The 14,516-nt window shown below is 38.1% G+C and overlaps 4 protein-coding genes across 10 annotated transcripts in view; 2 read left to right on the top strand and 2 right to left on the bottom strand.

Annotated features, from left to right (window-relative positions):
• Positions 1 to 8,405, bottom strand: part of LOC145939046 (uncharacterized) — a 28,154-nt gene extending 19,749 nt beyond the window's left edge. For both annotated transcript variants that reach the window (XM_083043091.1, XM_083043092.1), the window contains exon 1: positions 6,687 to 8,405. The gene's annotated coding sequence lies outside the window, so the exon portion shown is untranslated. The remainder of the gene's footprint in view (positions 1 to 6,686) is intronic.
• Positions 1 to 10,470, top strand: part of LOC145939053 (phytanoyl-CoA dioxygenase, peroxisomal-like) — a 38,181-nt gene extending 27,711 nt beyond the window's left edge. For both annotated transcript variants that reach the window (XM_083043104.1, XM_083043105.1), the window contains exons 2-6: positions 8,335 to 8,558; positions 9,332 to 9,568; positions 9,672 to 9,876; positions 9,961 to 10,122; positions 10,197 to 10,470. In XM_083043104.1, coding sequence (XP_082899230.1) covers positions 8,413 to 8,558; positions 9,332 to 9,568; positions 9,672 to 9,876; positions 9,961 to 10,122; positions 10,197 to 10,334 — 888 coding nt within the window. In that variant the 5' untranslated portion in view covers positions 8,335 to 8,412 and the 3' untranslated portion in view covers positions 10,335 to 10,470. The remainder of the gene's footprint in view (positions 1 to 8,334; positions 8,559 to 9,331; positions 9,569 to 9,671; positions 9,877 to 9,960; positions 10,123 to 10,196) is intronic.
• Positions 10,323 to 11,713, bottom strand: LOC145939052 (SREBP regulating gene protein). Its single transcript, XM_083043103.1, has 4 exons — positions 11,573 to 11,713; positions 11,228 to 11,455; positions 10,951 to 11,148; positions 10,323 to 10,773 (listed from the first exon to the last, which is right to left on the bottom strand). Exons 1-4 carry the CDS (start codon positions 11,684 to 11,686, stop codon positions 10,381 to 10,383), a joined length of 933 nt encoding a protein of 310 aa, XP_082899229.1. The 5' UTR covers positions 11,687 to 11,713; the 3' UTR covers positions 10,323 to 10,380.
• A 211-nt stretch (positions 11,714 to 11,924) lies between these two features.
• The window catches only part of LOC145939043 (uncharacterized), a 29,437-nt gene continuing 26,845 nt past the window's right edge, over positions 11,925 to 14,516 (top strand). For 4 of the 5 annotated variants that reach the window (XM_083043085.1, XM_083043082.1, XM_083043086.1 and 1 more), the window contains exons 1-2: positions 12,206 to 12,300; positions 12,683 to 12,807. In XM_083043085.1, the coding sequence (XP_082899211.1) occupies positions 12,799 to 12,807 (9 nt within the window). In that variant the 5' untranslated portion in view covers positions 12,206 to 12,300; positions 12,683 to 12,798. Of the gene's footprint in view, positions 12,052 to 12,205; positions 12,301 to 12,682; positions 12,808 to 14,516 lie in introns of those variants that run through there. The other variant, XM_083043079.1, reaches the window with a different exon arrangement.

Here is a 14,516-nt window from a genome sequence, read left to right as displayed (position 1 = left end):
CAAGGAAATTAAATGTTTCGTTGAATAATAAAAGTTTGCTCGTCATGTCAATATATGAACATTCTAATGTATTCACGTTGCCACCGGGTATTACACACCGATCGATAATGTATATTTCGTTTCACGGTATTCGTGCTTGTAACGTAAGAGGAGGTCGGAGGAATATCGCTCTGTTATACAAAGTTGGTATATATATCGCCAGTATATAAAATGTGCTCCGCATATATTTCTTTTCTATCTCTCCTCTCGCGCGTTTGCACAGATATCCTGGACGATCTCTAAGATCGTAACCGCGCTCACAAAGATCACCTTTTCGGGGTCGCTATTCTCAGTTTACGCTCGTCCATCTCGTGAATAATTGTGCTTGACCCGGGGCATCAGACTAACGAAGTTAAATTAGCATTATTTTGACTCTCTTTCGCGTGGTATAGGGGACGCGAAAAAGAACGAAACGCGTGGGAAGGAGAACATTGAAGAGAATTCTGATGAGATCGCGGTCACGCATCGCAGTATAATCGAACAAATTAAATGAACTCGAAGGTGTCGCGCAAAGGCATTATTAGTCTGTCTCCGTCCTATTCGAGAAATATTTTCGCCTTAAGTGAAATAAACAATGGGAAATGCTTCGACTTTTCCCGCGGCTTCTGATAGCTCTCCAGCGGTCTTTATATAGACTTAGTGGTGGCAATTTAACTTCGGTCAGCCAATCCACTGAGCATACAGAGCGTATTGAAATAGACGAACGAAAACCACCGGGGTGAATTCTTAGGGAAAATTTAATTGAAAGTCACTTCCTCGTTCATTTGTAATTTCCACTTTACAAGTTCGCGACGTGAAGTACATTGCTGAGTCGAAGTTGAAATCTTGGCGAATATACGAACACGTTTCTTGTTATCGATTTTTGTCACAAGAGTCCGCCAATGGACAATTGCATTTATGTATAGAATTACGTCTGGATTTCCCGAGATGTTACGAGACCGGAATTTTCGAGGATCCGCGCATTCCTTGTCCCTTTCCTCCTCGTTCTGTCACTTAAATAACGATATTAGCTTCGGTTTGCACGACCTAACGACCGCCGATATTGATCTGGAATACCGAATTGAAACTGGACGGGACGACTGACATATCGATTCCACGGCGTGTCCTAGTTTCGTCAAGTCTGCCATAAAGAAGGATACACCGTGCTCCTTTCGACCCGCCTTTATCTCGCTTGTCCCCACATTGGTCGCGCAATCTACTCGCCGGTTTCCGGCCCGGATGGAGAAGGAAGAAATTCCGCGTTAGGAAACAATCCAATCGAGAGGATCAAAGATTGATCCGGTGGAAAGACCAGACGACACGGCTCCGGAAAGCGTTCTCCGTCGACCACGGTGACCTTGGCACGGTTCTCCCAAGGTGCACATCGACGTATCGCCGATATGATTTCTTCGCTTCGTCTCGATAACAATAACGCGAGATTTTCTCGAGAGGATCTATTTTCAATACAAATAATATTTTGCAGGCATTAAGTATATTAATAAGCACAATAATAACACTACCTAAATATTTTATAATATTATGATATTGTGGATATACTCGCGCTATATGCGTTTATATAAATATTTAATATTTTTCACGGTATACGGAGTATACGTAATTCAAGCAATTAATGCATGCCAAGAAGCGAATGGTTGCAGTAATTCGCAATGAAGACATATTAAGATGGGAATATGCTATCCGTAAGAGAAGCTTCGGCCCGAAACGATGTCGCGTTCCGCAACATTTTTGCAAAAGTTCGTCACAGCATGCGCATCTCGCGTATAAGATCTTTGCGATTCGTGCGGCCAACGAAATGAAATCTCGCGTGAATAAATTCGTAATATATACGTAACACCGGATTTTAAAGCACGGGTCGAGATCCGGTCGAGAATGACGTGAGTCGGACCGTTCGCGAGTTATTTATCGGACCGTTCGCGAATGTTTGTGAACACAAACTCTCTCTCTTTCGCATGTGCTCTACGGTGAAATACACAGAGGAAACTGCTTCGAAAACGTCGGTCATCCGGGGAAAAATACACGGGAGACCTTGGCCCAGGACGGCACAAGACGGCCCGATACGACACCTTGACACGCAATCTCTTTCCACGCTATTAATATTTCAATCACTCCTAAGTGCGTTGTATATCGCGGTGGATAAAATCTTATTCGCTTATTAATCTCGATAGCGGTGTACAATTATTATATTCGTTACCCGTATATATTGTATTCCGTGTTTTGGGGAAATAAGAGAAATGTATTATATGGGCGTACAAACACATTCATACAATTTCCATTTACTTAATATTGAATTAGCGATATGCTCTCTCTGTATATCTGTCAACAAAGTTATCGTCGCGACTTACTGCGTTCAGCATTTTAGAGATTTGATATATATATATATATATATATATATATATATATATACATCTGCACAACTCTTCTCTTTAGTACACTTTCGATTTGATAGAGCCGCAAATTTAAAAAACATTAAATGTTTAGAAATAGAAATCAGCTGAGATGCATTAAATGTAAGATTGAAGAGAGAGGCAGAGACCTGGAAGATGGATACTTGCACAACGCATATTTTAAAATGATGTAATTTTGCGAGATTCAATGTGCGGCCAAGGATATATCGCATAATCTCAGAATATAAACTCTGTAAAGGTGTATTTAAGCGCATTTAGCGAGAGAAATTTAATGTAAAGTTTCATTTGCGGTATTTCCATTTTGCCAGCAATTGCGAGATGATTCAAAGGGAAGAATTTATATCGGCTGAGGTATTCCAAGCGTAAAGTCAATATGACAAGGATTCATGCTAACAACTTTTGCCAGCGTAATGGGAAAGTAGCGCAATTCAAGATACGACTGTTAAGAGCAATGCGCTTTTACATATATATATATATATATATATATATATATATTATAATATGCACTTATTAAGTGCACTCGTGCGCACATATCCACGCATTTTTTTGCGAGAGAAAGAAATATATTATAAGACTGTGTCCTTTCCTCTCTTTGGAGCGTGTGACAAAGAATAATCCACAATGCTGCCTCAAAACGTAATCAAAAATGCAATCCGAAGAGCGAAAGAATGCATGTCATTTTGTACAATATATTCTAACAACAAATAGATATTGCAGGAACATATCCTCGAGCGTTTATACAAACACATATATACACGCACAAAAGCCTGTTCAAAATATAAAATGTCGCGGCAAGAGAGCGAAGGGAGACGCGGGGAATCGCATTTTTGCATACAAATCGAAATTTATCTATCCGTTTTGGATAGAAAGAAACCATCTCCGGGACTAACTATGATCTGCATTTTTTTTCTAAGTTAACGACTTCCCCTTGTTATCGTAACAATCGGCGTAATACCGTACGAAGGAGAGAAGGATGTCGTCCCTCCGGCTAGAAAACAGACGGCTAGATCTTTCTCACTGCTTTTTGGCGGAGATGGTGCGTCATTTCCTTTATCGAGCAAGGGTGCCCGAAAGTCTAGCCAAGTGAACCTGCATGTCGGCCAAGTGAAATTCTATGCTCTCCTTCCTCCCTCTTTCTCTTTCTCTTTCCCTGTTCTTTCAACTGCACCACGTTGGTTTTCCTAAGCGAAAACACTACCGAGCTCTTTCCAAACTAATTAAATCCTTTCTAAAGTCACGCGCAGCTGTAGGTCGCATGTGAATACACTTTAGCATTAATATAAATGATATGGGATCATAGGAAATTTGTTCGTAACGAGTTCGTTATTCTCGAAATTTAATTATTCGACGTAATATAATTGCAAAGCACGCGCGTGCACAAAATAATATTCCATGAGTGTAACATTTAAGTTTTTACTCGAGCTTAATTGCAGTTGCATTATAATTACAGAGCTTTGTAAAATAGTTTTTGATCGTTCTTAATTGTACCCATTTTAATTTACTTCACGCTGGGATCTCGAGATCTCGGAGCACGATCTACATTTTCTAAAAAAGAAAAAAAAAAGATACAAAACGTCTCGTTTGTATATCGTTTGAATATACTGTGTTTCCTTCCTGTCGGATAAATGTTACCAGGGATTGCTTAACAAAGCATCGCTAATCAAGCACGGCGATTTAATGGGTCGAAATCTCAACAGACCTCGGTGAATTCAGAATAAACGGCGGAATAAACGCATCTCTTCCTCTTTTCGTCCCGTCCTTCTCAAAACGTGAGTTTCCTATATTGTGTTTCATCATTAACAATACCGTTGTCAAAGGAAAACTAACAAAATCTAATCAGACTAATATGAGAGATATAAGTATGATAAACTTAAAATTCTAACAAGAAAGAGGAAAAATCATAGGAAAATATAAAAAAAAATAATGCAAAATTTTCTGAGACATATAAATTTATATTTTATTTAATTTATATAATCGTGTATCTTCGTATGTGATAATTTCGCGGTAATTAATTCACGCAATTATAAGTAATATAGTACGTTATCGCACTCAATGTAAAAAGCGCGAAACAAATAAGCATAAATAAGCAAACTGACTTGCAAATCTCGCACATTGCGAATAAATTAAATGACAAATACTCGCTTCTGAATCACATGCGGATTTAATATGTGACGAGGAAGAGATGTACATACATATATTGGCGCGTAAACGAATAAACGCGTGTTGTAATAGTTAATGAAAAACGCGGATATGAAATGCGAATCTCGTTGATAAATTGCATAATACGTGTAACAACATTTTATACACTGTAATTTTATACATGTGTAATGGGAATCGAACATATCACGCGCGGTATCGAGGGATCTCGTGTATAATTACATCTCGCAATTAATCGCGCGTCGCGTGCAAGGCATTAATCCTTCCGTATGTATATCCGTTGCGTAATAAAAGTTGTGATAATATAGGCTTGCAATATGTTACGATTCTTCCCCCCATGTTGCTACACGTATATATGTACGCCTCGATCCAAATGTGACATTTCTCACCAAATGTCAGATGAGAATTGACGTGACTCGCGGAGATTAAAATATTCGCACGCAGCTCTGTCGGAATTTCGTGTGAAATATAAAGAAGAAGTCGCAAAAATTGGGGAAAGAGGGTGTTGAAAATCTTCTCGGTCTCTCTTTGCAAAACAATCTTAACCCGTCTCACTCACGCTATACCTCTCGGATTCTCTCGCTCTCGTTTATTGCGCTCTCTGGTTCGCGGCCTTGAATTATCCAATCACGGTGCGTTATCCGGTATTTACGACCCGAGTTTTTGCGGTATTATTCCTACATCGATATCGAGCTTCCGAATCTCGGTTCTTCGATCGCCGCTCTCAAGTAAGCTTGTAAGCGATCGACTTGAAGTGATTGTGCGAAATCATATCCGAACGTTGTTCGTTTAAATCAGTACGACTCAAGAGAACATTAATTTGCTATCGCTATCGATCGCGAGACGAGTTCTACTCGGGAAAGGATGTTCTCGCGGGTCAAGTGCTAACACGGGCTGTAATTTCGTCCTACAATTTAGTGATTGACGACTCTATCGTATAAACTAAAATCAGTGATTTCGGACAGAAGCTTATCTCGCGCGGAGAATCTCAACTTGCCTCGAATTTGATTTTGTGCACGACCGAGAACCAGAATAAGGTTTAGAATTTCTCAACAGAGGGAGGAAAATATCACGCGTAAAGAGGGTGACAGAAGAGAGGGTGAAGAAGAAACGCGAGTGTTTTCGTATCACCCCGCGAAAGGTCGATTCGCTCGCGGAAGGTTATAGACCTTGCCGTTTCATTATTAACGCGATGTATATCGATTTTGTCTGCCTGCCTCCGTAAACTCGTTTCTATTCTCGCGGTTGCGGAATGAGAGACGGAAGGGGGGAAGAGAAGGAGGATTCATCGCCGATCACTCGAGGAACTTCCGTCGAACGGCGATTCGAGAATTAATCATTTCGTCATGACGAACGAGCCGAGGAAGAAAGCTTTTATTTCCGCAAAAAAGGAACTTCCTCTCTCGACGAATGCGGAAAATTTGCATTCCAAGTAAAATGCCAAATGTCGCCATCGCGCGGGACACGTTTCTTCGTGGAGAAATGTCAAATTGCATAATAATTTTTATTGCGAACAGATGCGCGATTGGTCTCTCTTGAATCTCTGTTCTTGAGCGATTTTGCGGGAGAATTTTTATTATCCGCAAGGTGAACGTGAATAAATTTGCGTGAGACGCTACTTAAGCTTCTGCTAAAAATACGTCCCCAAGACGAGCGCGTGTTGAAGCGGTTCTCGCGCGTACAAAATGTATTAATATATATTTTCTCTTACTATAACACATTAGACTTTTACGAGGTAAACTATCGAGAGAGTTAAAACGGATGTGTACATTCGGCAAGAAGAATCTTCATTTCTTCAAGGCCGTCGTATAAATCATTCATCTCATTTATTTTCGAAGCTATATATCATGTCTGATGTACGGTCAATTTACCACAATTTTCGAAATTGGATTACACTTTCGGGATAAATGATGTGTTACGCAATTAGAAAATGAAACTTGCAGTGTCAGAACGTCGCGTAATTTCGCGTAATTAATTATTTTTCTCCCCACAAAATTAATATAAATAAATTACAATAATGAGAAGTTAAAGAATCGAAGAAGAATCTTTAATTATCAACAAGATAGAGAAATTCTTCAAGCTTACCCAACAACATATCCATCTCAAGATCGCGCTGATGGAGATCAACTTAAGAACCACCGATCTTCATATTTACCCTCCACCGAAGAAGATCGAGAATCCGGAGAAGAGATCGATGCGGATCTCTTCTCACTTCGAATTTAGCGATAGTTAATTAATAGATCTCGCGCACTCAGAGATTATTCATACAAAATACTTTCGATTCTCCCTCGTGACCGACGATGATGTCGTTCGCGGAGAGGGAGAGAGAGAGAATTCTTGAATCCGCGCGCGCGAATAAACGACAACGGACGAGGGTCGTCGTCGTTTGGCCGGGAAGACCGACCACCCCGATGTATATCCTTCTCTTTGATGCCACGTGCTGATCGAGCGGGTAAAAGGGAGAGAGAGGAAGCGGGCGCGAGCGACCACGTCGGCGCGTCGCGACGCGTCCGTCGACGCGCGCAATCGGCGCTTCCGGGATGCCAAGCGAGAGAATCGTGGTCGTTCTTGAATCGCCGGCTCAACCCTTTCGAAATGGGAACAATTGACATTTCATCCCGCGAATTTAAACCTGGAAAAAAAAAATCAACCCTCTCTTTTTCTCTCCTCTTTATACGTGATGTGATATTCTCCCCTTCGAATGATGACAATTAGTATTATCATTTCAAGGTATTCTAATACAAGATAACAGCCCTTTCTTAATTAATCACAACGTCATAATTTATTCCGATTCCCATCTTTTGCGCGTGGAAATTTCGAGGAATCCAATTATTCGTCGTCATTTGCGACGCTCTATGTAAAGGGTTAATCCACCGGGTTATTGGATTACTGTCTCGTATCAACACGCGTCTGGAAACATCAAGGGAATCGACAGCGCGTAATCTGTTTCGACAGATATAAGTGCGGGATGCGTGATAGAGTCGAGTGCGAAATCGACACGCTGCAAAATCCGTATCAGAGAGGGTCACGCTCTCGCGATCTCTCGCCCACACCCTATACCATCATCCATATAAATCCACCCTTAAGCAACATGGCCAATTTTACGAGCGCGGTACCAGTATCTCATAGATACTGATCGCTTTTTCGAACAAAGTCGACAGCGGAGATATCGACAGTAAAATTCGCTATATTCCTTCAAGAGAGAGAGATAAAATTGTGTGCATTGTTGTAAATAAATAATATTCTTTAGAATTTATCGCGTTTATTGAAATTTCAGTTTTTGTGTAAACTGACGAGCACCAATATACTTGGTTTCATGATCTTCAATATTTTTTTCAATTGGAGCGAAAGATGCGTAACAAAAGATCTCGTTATTAAAAAAATTAAGATTAATTTTTATGACCAATCTTTAGACTTATAAATTTATATTATCTTGGAAATATATGTCACACGCAGAACAAGTTTGAAATGATAACTTCGTAAACAGCTTATGTAGTTCTGGTCTGAATCGATCAATCTTCGATGATGATATAACCGTGAACGAACGATAGGAAAGCGCAAATATTCTTTTTTTTAAACTAGATTTACCAGAAAAAATTACTTTCTTTTTCTCGCATTATTTAGTGACAATTATTAAATACTTTCTTGAATAGTTTTTAACAATTTGTATCTCTCCTATATAAAAAGAAAAAACGATTTTTGTTATACAAAACAAAAATTTTTCATGTTTCAGAAGTATAGCAGTGAAGAGAAGAGAGAGAGGTCAGAAAAATTATTCAGTCAATTTTATTGAATATAAGAAAACTGAATAATGAACACTCTGCCCTTTTTGCCTTTGCGCTACACAAGAAGTCACAATCGTCTAAGGTTAAATCAAAGGTTGTTCTACGAAAAAAATGGATATTTAATATTTCCTGGCCTTATACCGCAAGATGTGATCGATGAATGCCACAAGAGGTATATATTTATCTTTTATCATCACAACATGATTTTTTACCTTTCTGAGTGCTCCAAAAGCTAATTGTTAGAAATTAAATGTGTACGAAAATTTTATACATAAAGAAAATCTTTCATATATGTTATAAATATTTTCTTTATAGTATATAAATTCTTCGTAAATTTAATTTCCAGCAATTAGCTTTTGAAGCACTGCGTGTGTTATTTTTTTTCTTTGACCATTCTAACTTTTAAAAAAAAATATCTAAAATATTTTATTCAATATATATCTAGATGTGTAGATGGATTTAAAAAAAAAGTATTTAAAAAATGTTTTAAACGAAAATATGTATATAGCGATTGTGCTATCGAAATATTAATTCAAAATAGTTTTTGTCGACGATTGCATAGCTTGATATAATCCAATGTTACTGAAATATTCTCGATGTTTCGGTAAATTTACTTACGATACATATATGAACGCTCGCGCAAATACCGCAAACCGACTATGATATCACAGTAGACTGATATCTGAATATTCAAACCGGATATCTCTGAAATGCCGGTGTACAGTAATTGCAAATATGAACTTCCTTTGATATCGATCTCCTCGACGTTGACTTGGCGAGCAATATGCGTATCTCGATATTTTAGTTTGTCGAAAAAAGAGTTCGTAAGATTCATTTTAAAGGCTCTCTCTCTCTCTCTCTCTCTCTCTCTCTCTCTCTCTCTCTCTCTCTCTACATACAGAAATTGTGTGCTAAAATTCTATCTCTTTCGCTTGCTCTTCTCAGATATGACGATATTGTCGAAGGCAGAGTTTCACGAGACGGAATCACAGTGATGCGCGATATAAAAGACAAGAAGTCGGTAAACAAAATACAGGACATACATCTGGACCCGATATTCCGTAAATACTTGGAGCACAAGGAAATCCTCAACATAGTCGAGTGCTTCACGGGACCAAACATATTAGCGATACACAGTATGCTCATCGCGAAGCCGCCCGACATTGGATTCGGTAGTTCAAGGTGATCGTACGAAAAGCCTTGAAGTTAATATTAATAGCAACATACTCATCTCTCTCGTAAATGTAAAAGCTGATAAAATAAATAACGCAATGCGCTCCTGCAGACATCCGCCGCATCAAGATCTGTATTACTTTCCGATACGTCCTGCTGATCGTATAGTAGCAGCCTGGACAGCCATGGAACCGTGTAATAGCGAAAACGGATGTCTCTACGTAGCACCTGGAACACACAAGGCGGGCCGCATATATCCGCACAGTTATCCTTCAAATTCGGAGGGCACGACAAACAAATTTTATCACGGAATACAGGTATATCTTTTTATCCATTTTCCTATATATTAACTTTATCGTTTTATTAATCGTGATGTTATTTCTTTCTTCTCTGTTATGAAGGACTTGCCTTCGATCGACCAATGGGTAAATCTCGAAATGCAAGTCGGCGATACAGTATTTTTCCATCCGTTGCTCATTCACGGATCCGGCGTCAACACAACCAAAAATATGAGACGGGCCATTTCCTGCCACTATTCGACAACGGATTGCGATGTGATCGATGTACGTAAAATAGGCAGGATGTACAAGTCCGTCATTGCGAGTAGCGAAAAGTTTTAACAATATTTTTGCAACAGGACGATCCAATTCAGGACACCATCAGAAATGAGATCTTGGAATTGGCGAGGAAAAAATATCCCGGAGTATATTTAACGTACGCGGATATATGGCGCTTCAAGTCTTCGCTCGTGCGCGGTCTTCGATCTTCTTTTTGAACGTCAAACTATTTTAAAATGGGAATAATAATCGGAGGTAATAAAGTTAATAAGTTTCGATATATATAATAATGTTAATGTAAGAAGAGAGGTCAACATGGGATTCATTTAATAAACAATATGAGGTGTAACATTCGGGAGAAAGATGGGTAAGTAACATTAGTACAGAAGAAGAAGTAACGACAACGGCGGGACTATCGCCGTTATTATTTAATGAATTAAAACTGTGTCGCTGCCGCTGAGAATTCAACGGTTGTGGGACGTAACAATGTTTCGCGAGAGGATCTTTATAAGTATTCTCGTGTTGCACGCTCGAGCTCGATGTGCGACAAACGGCCAAGCAAATCTTAAAACGATCCGAATTACGTATACGCAATCTCCCACCGTTTTTTTGCATTCTTACAGAGCCTGATTTCCGACCTCTCATTTGTAAGATTTGCTGAAAAAATTTATACTTATTTTAATTTTACAAATTTAAACTTATCGATATTGTAAGCTTCCTATCCTGAGCATTAAATCTACACCTTCTTCCATAGTTTTTTATATTTTAAATATATAACTGCAAGCTGCAGTTAAGAAAAACACACACAAATTTATAAAATAGATAAATATTTACCCTATCAGGATGCAGGCAACAAGAGACGCAATATTCATAAATAGTACAGCATCCTCGAGAATTGCACGTTTTACAGCTGTATCGCTCCTTTTTAACCGTAGATGAAATCTCTTTCTGTTCTGCTGCACAACATCCATTTGACAGAACTTCGTGTCTTGAACATACTATGCCGCGTTCATCTACTATTAAACCTTTTCCCTAAAATCAAACAATATATATTACATAAAATTGTCATAGTAAAATAAACAAAAAGAACTCATTTGAGGCAAACACTCACTTGAACAGAATTGCGACAAGAAGCATTGTTCTCATTTAAAAAATTTATCATATCCATATTTCCTGTATTTTCTGCCCGATCAGGTATTTCCACTTGCCAGGAAGGTTTATTGGATATTCTTAGCTCTTCTGGAAGCATATTATCATCCGGCATCAGATCTTCATTGTTATCATTAAGCATCATAGGATCCATATCATCAAAATCATTGTCTAGACTCAATGAATCTTTCTGTAACAAAGATATGACATATTTTTTTGTAACAAAAATCGTATGGAGCAAACACCGGCTGTCACTTGACTCGATTATCAGCTGATAATCCAGTCTGAAAAATATAAATGTACTTACCTTTTCACTTCGAAGTAACGAAAGGGCACAATACGTCAGTGACAGAGCGAAGATGAGTCCAAGAACGACACGTCGTCTGATTAATCTAATCAGACTCGCGCAGCTTCCAGGCATCCTTCCTGACCTTTATCTGAACAGCTCATCAAAACAGCTTCGAATTCTCCATACGTGCGATCGTCGAACGTAATACTTGCGCGATCATCGTACCGTATAAAAAATGCAGCGTATGATTGTTGAAAAGGATCAGCAACCGCGAAGAGAACATGGAGAAATGCAATCTCAAGTTTGCAAATTCGGCGTGGAAGAGAGAGGTTATGTTGTCGATACTTGGATATCACGAGCACACACACATATTATCTTGTCGAGTGTTTGCACGCTATCGACGTTTCATTATTTTTCCAACAAGAACCGCATGGAAACGGCTTCGATCGCCGTAAAATTCAACGTGTTTTGTTAATCAAACAACGCACAACAACAAAGTAAGTATAAATCTGTTCTGTTTTCATTTACACTTTTTGCACTGCCGTGCACTTCAGTGCAGAAAGCAGAACTGTCAGCTGTCAGAGGGTGAGGGGTGGGGGAATCTACATCAAACGACAGATATATCGATATTACATATAGTCTATAGTCGCAGTTTGCAGTTCGCGCGGTTTCGACAGACTTCGGACGGCATCGGTATATTTGCTTTTACCAATTATGTCTAATTAGACGGAACATCGCTTTAATAGGTATAAAGTTGCTCAATTTTAACTCTCTGCACACATTGAAGTAATTATATTACAATAATTATTCGTCGGAATCAATTAAAACAAATTAATACACAAATAAGCTACAAGCATAGTTATATTGTCTGATATAGAGAACTTCAAGGAGAGAGAAGCGACAACTGGTCACGTGACCAGCTATTCGTGATTGGCTTGCATAATATGTACTATTTGGACATTGCGACGCCATTGCATTTTCTTTTTTAAATGGATTTGAACACTCATTTTGCACATCCCTGTGTATATTTTGAAAGCATATTTTCTGTATACGAGAAAATATGCGAAATTTCATTTAATTAAAAACCCTTTAATATCTCGCTATTGATTTACCCCTGGCGTTTTTCAGATACGTGTTGCTATGAGCGACGTACAGCTAGTAATCTCGGTGGATTTACTGTGCCCTTACAAGAGGAGCGTCACGAATGACAACAAATAACTTTTGGATTCCTTGAGAACTTCAACATGCAAAAGGTAGGGAACGAAGTAAATTATGATACTGTTATTAATTTTAAGAAAGAGCTCTTCTTCATAATATTTGTGATTAATTTTATTATGATTAATTATTAATTATGATTATATTAAAGTATCTCGAAATAATTTATAATTCTCATCGTTCAAAGCAAAGCATATTACACACGTGATAGAAAAGAGAAAAAGAAAGAGTTTATTTTTCCAAGTTCGCGGAATGAGATATTAATTTTTCGAAAGAACTGGACCGATTTAAAAATGATCACGATTCTCGCTTGGCATCAACGGAAGTGACGATTGCGCGCGTCGATGAACACCCGCCCTAAAATCCCAAAGCGCCGACGCGGTTATGCTCGAACTCTTTTTCTCTCTCCTTTTCTCTCCCTTTTTCTCCCTCTACCTCCCTTTTCTCTATATCGCTCGTTCGATCAGCACGTGGCGTCATAAAATATAGGGATGATGGGTTTTCCTATTCAAACGACGACGACCCTTGTCCCTTGGCGTTCAAACGCGAACGTGGATTCAAGATTTTTCTCTCCGCGACATCGTCGTCGCAAGTAAATATTTTACCGTGCGATATCGAATAATTTATTTGAGGGTGAATGTGTGAGATCTATTGTTTGCTAAATTCGAAGTGATTCTCGAACTTTCGGCAGGATAAATACGAAGATCAATGGTTATTAAGTTTGGCTTTAAAGCCTTTTTCAAATGGATACAGCTAGGTAAGCTTCGTCTATATTATTGAAAATTAACACAGAATTCTTTTTAAATTTTAACTTATTATTTTATAACTTCTTTATATCAATTTTTTTTATATTAATTTTAAGAGGAATAAATAATAAATTTTGCAAAATTATGCAATATACTACGAGAACAAGTTCGTGGTCTGTTAATAAGAGACTGTTTTTTTTCTTTTTGAAAATATTTTAATATAATTTCCTTGAGCTTCAATATTTATAATTTTGTCTATGCTCCCCCCCCCCTCCCCCCAGTGTCTTTATCCCCATTCCGAAAGTCCGATTCCTCAAGGTCCTCAAATCATCTGTCTTTATACTATCACTTCCAACCATTTGTGGAAAATCGATTGCCACAAAAAAAATTTTTTAAGCTTTGGAAATAGATATTATAGATAGATATCCGAAAGAGTCAAATCAGGCGATTAATGCGGATGAGGGAGCAAATCTTACTTTAATTGGGGGATTTTTTGCTATAGAAACGACATTTACGAGCACGGGCATTATGCTGATCAATAATGATTTTTTTCTTTGCTTAATCTCTCTCCTTTTCTCTCTCTAATCTTTTTTCAAGAATTTTTTTAGCTGCTTTAAAAGATTAGCATAGTAGTTTCGTTATCGAAACCATAATTTTTTTGCAGACAAAATTTTGTTTTTTTTTGGACGTTCACTACGGGATCATTTTTTATATCACGTTTAAATTCTGCGGCAAATTTTTTATTGTTGTCAATAAATGGTATCACTCAATACATTTTTCGTCTCATTAAAAATTTTCGTTAATGTTAACCTTTTTTAACAAAAAACTTTAATCGCACAAAATCCAATTTTATCCATTTTTAAAAATACACTGAAATAATTTTATTTAAACAGCTGTTTAAAAAATATTGTTTGAGAAATTGTCTTGAAACTGTAGAGCTGTTCATAAGACAAATGTGACTTCACCATCTGACAATAAATGCAATACTAATCTCTATTGGC

Source organism: Prenolepis imparis, unplaced genomic scaffold (assembly GCF_030444845.1).
Source record: "Prenolepis imparis isolate NDT839.2.m4 unplaced genomic scaffold, iyPreImpa1.0 SCAF_7, whole genome shotgun sequence".
Lineage (NCBI taxonomy): Eukaryota > Metazoa > Arthropoda > Insecta > Hymenoptera > Formicidae > Prenolepis > Prenolepis imparis.
The sequence above is the reverse complement of the archived record's forward strand: the minus strand, read 5'-3'. Positions and strand labels throughout refer to the sequence as shown.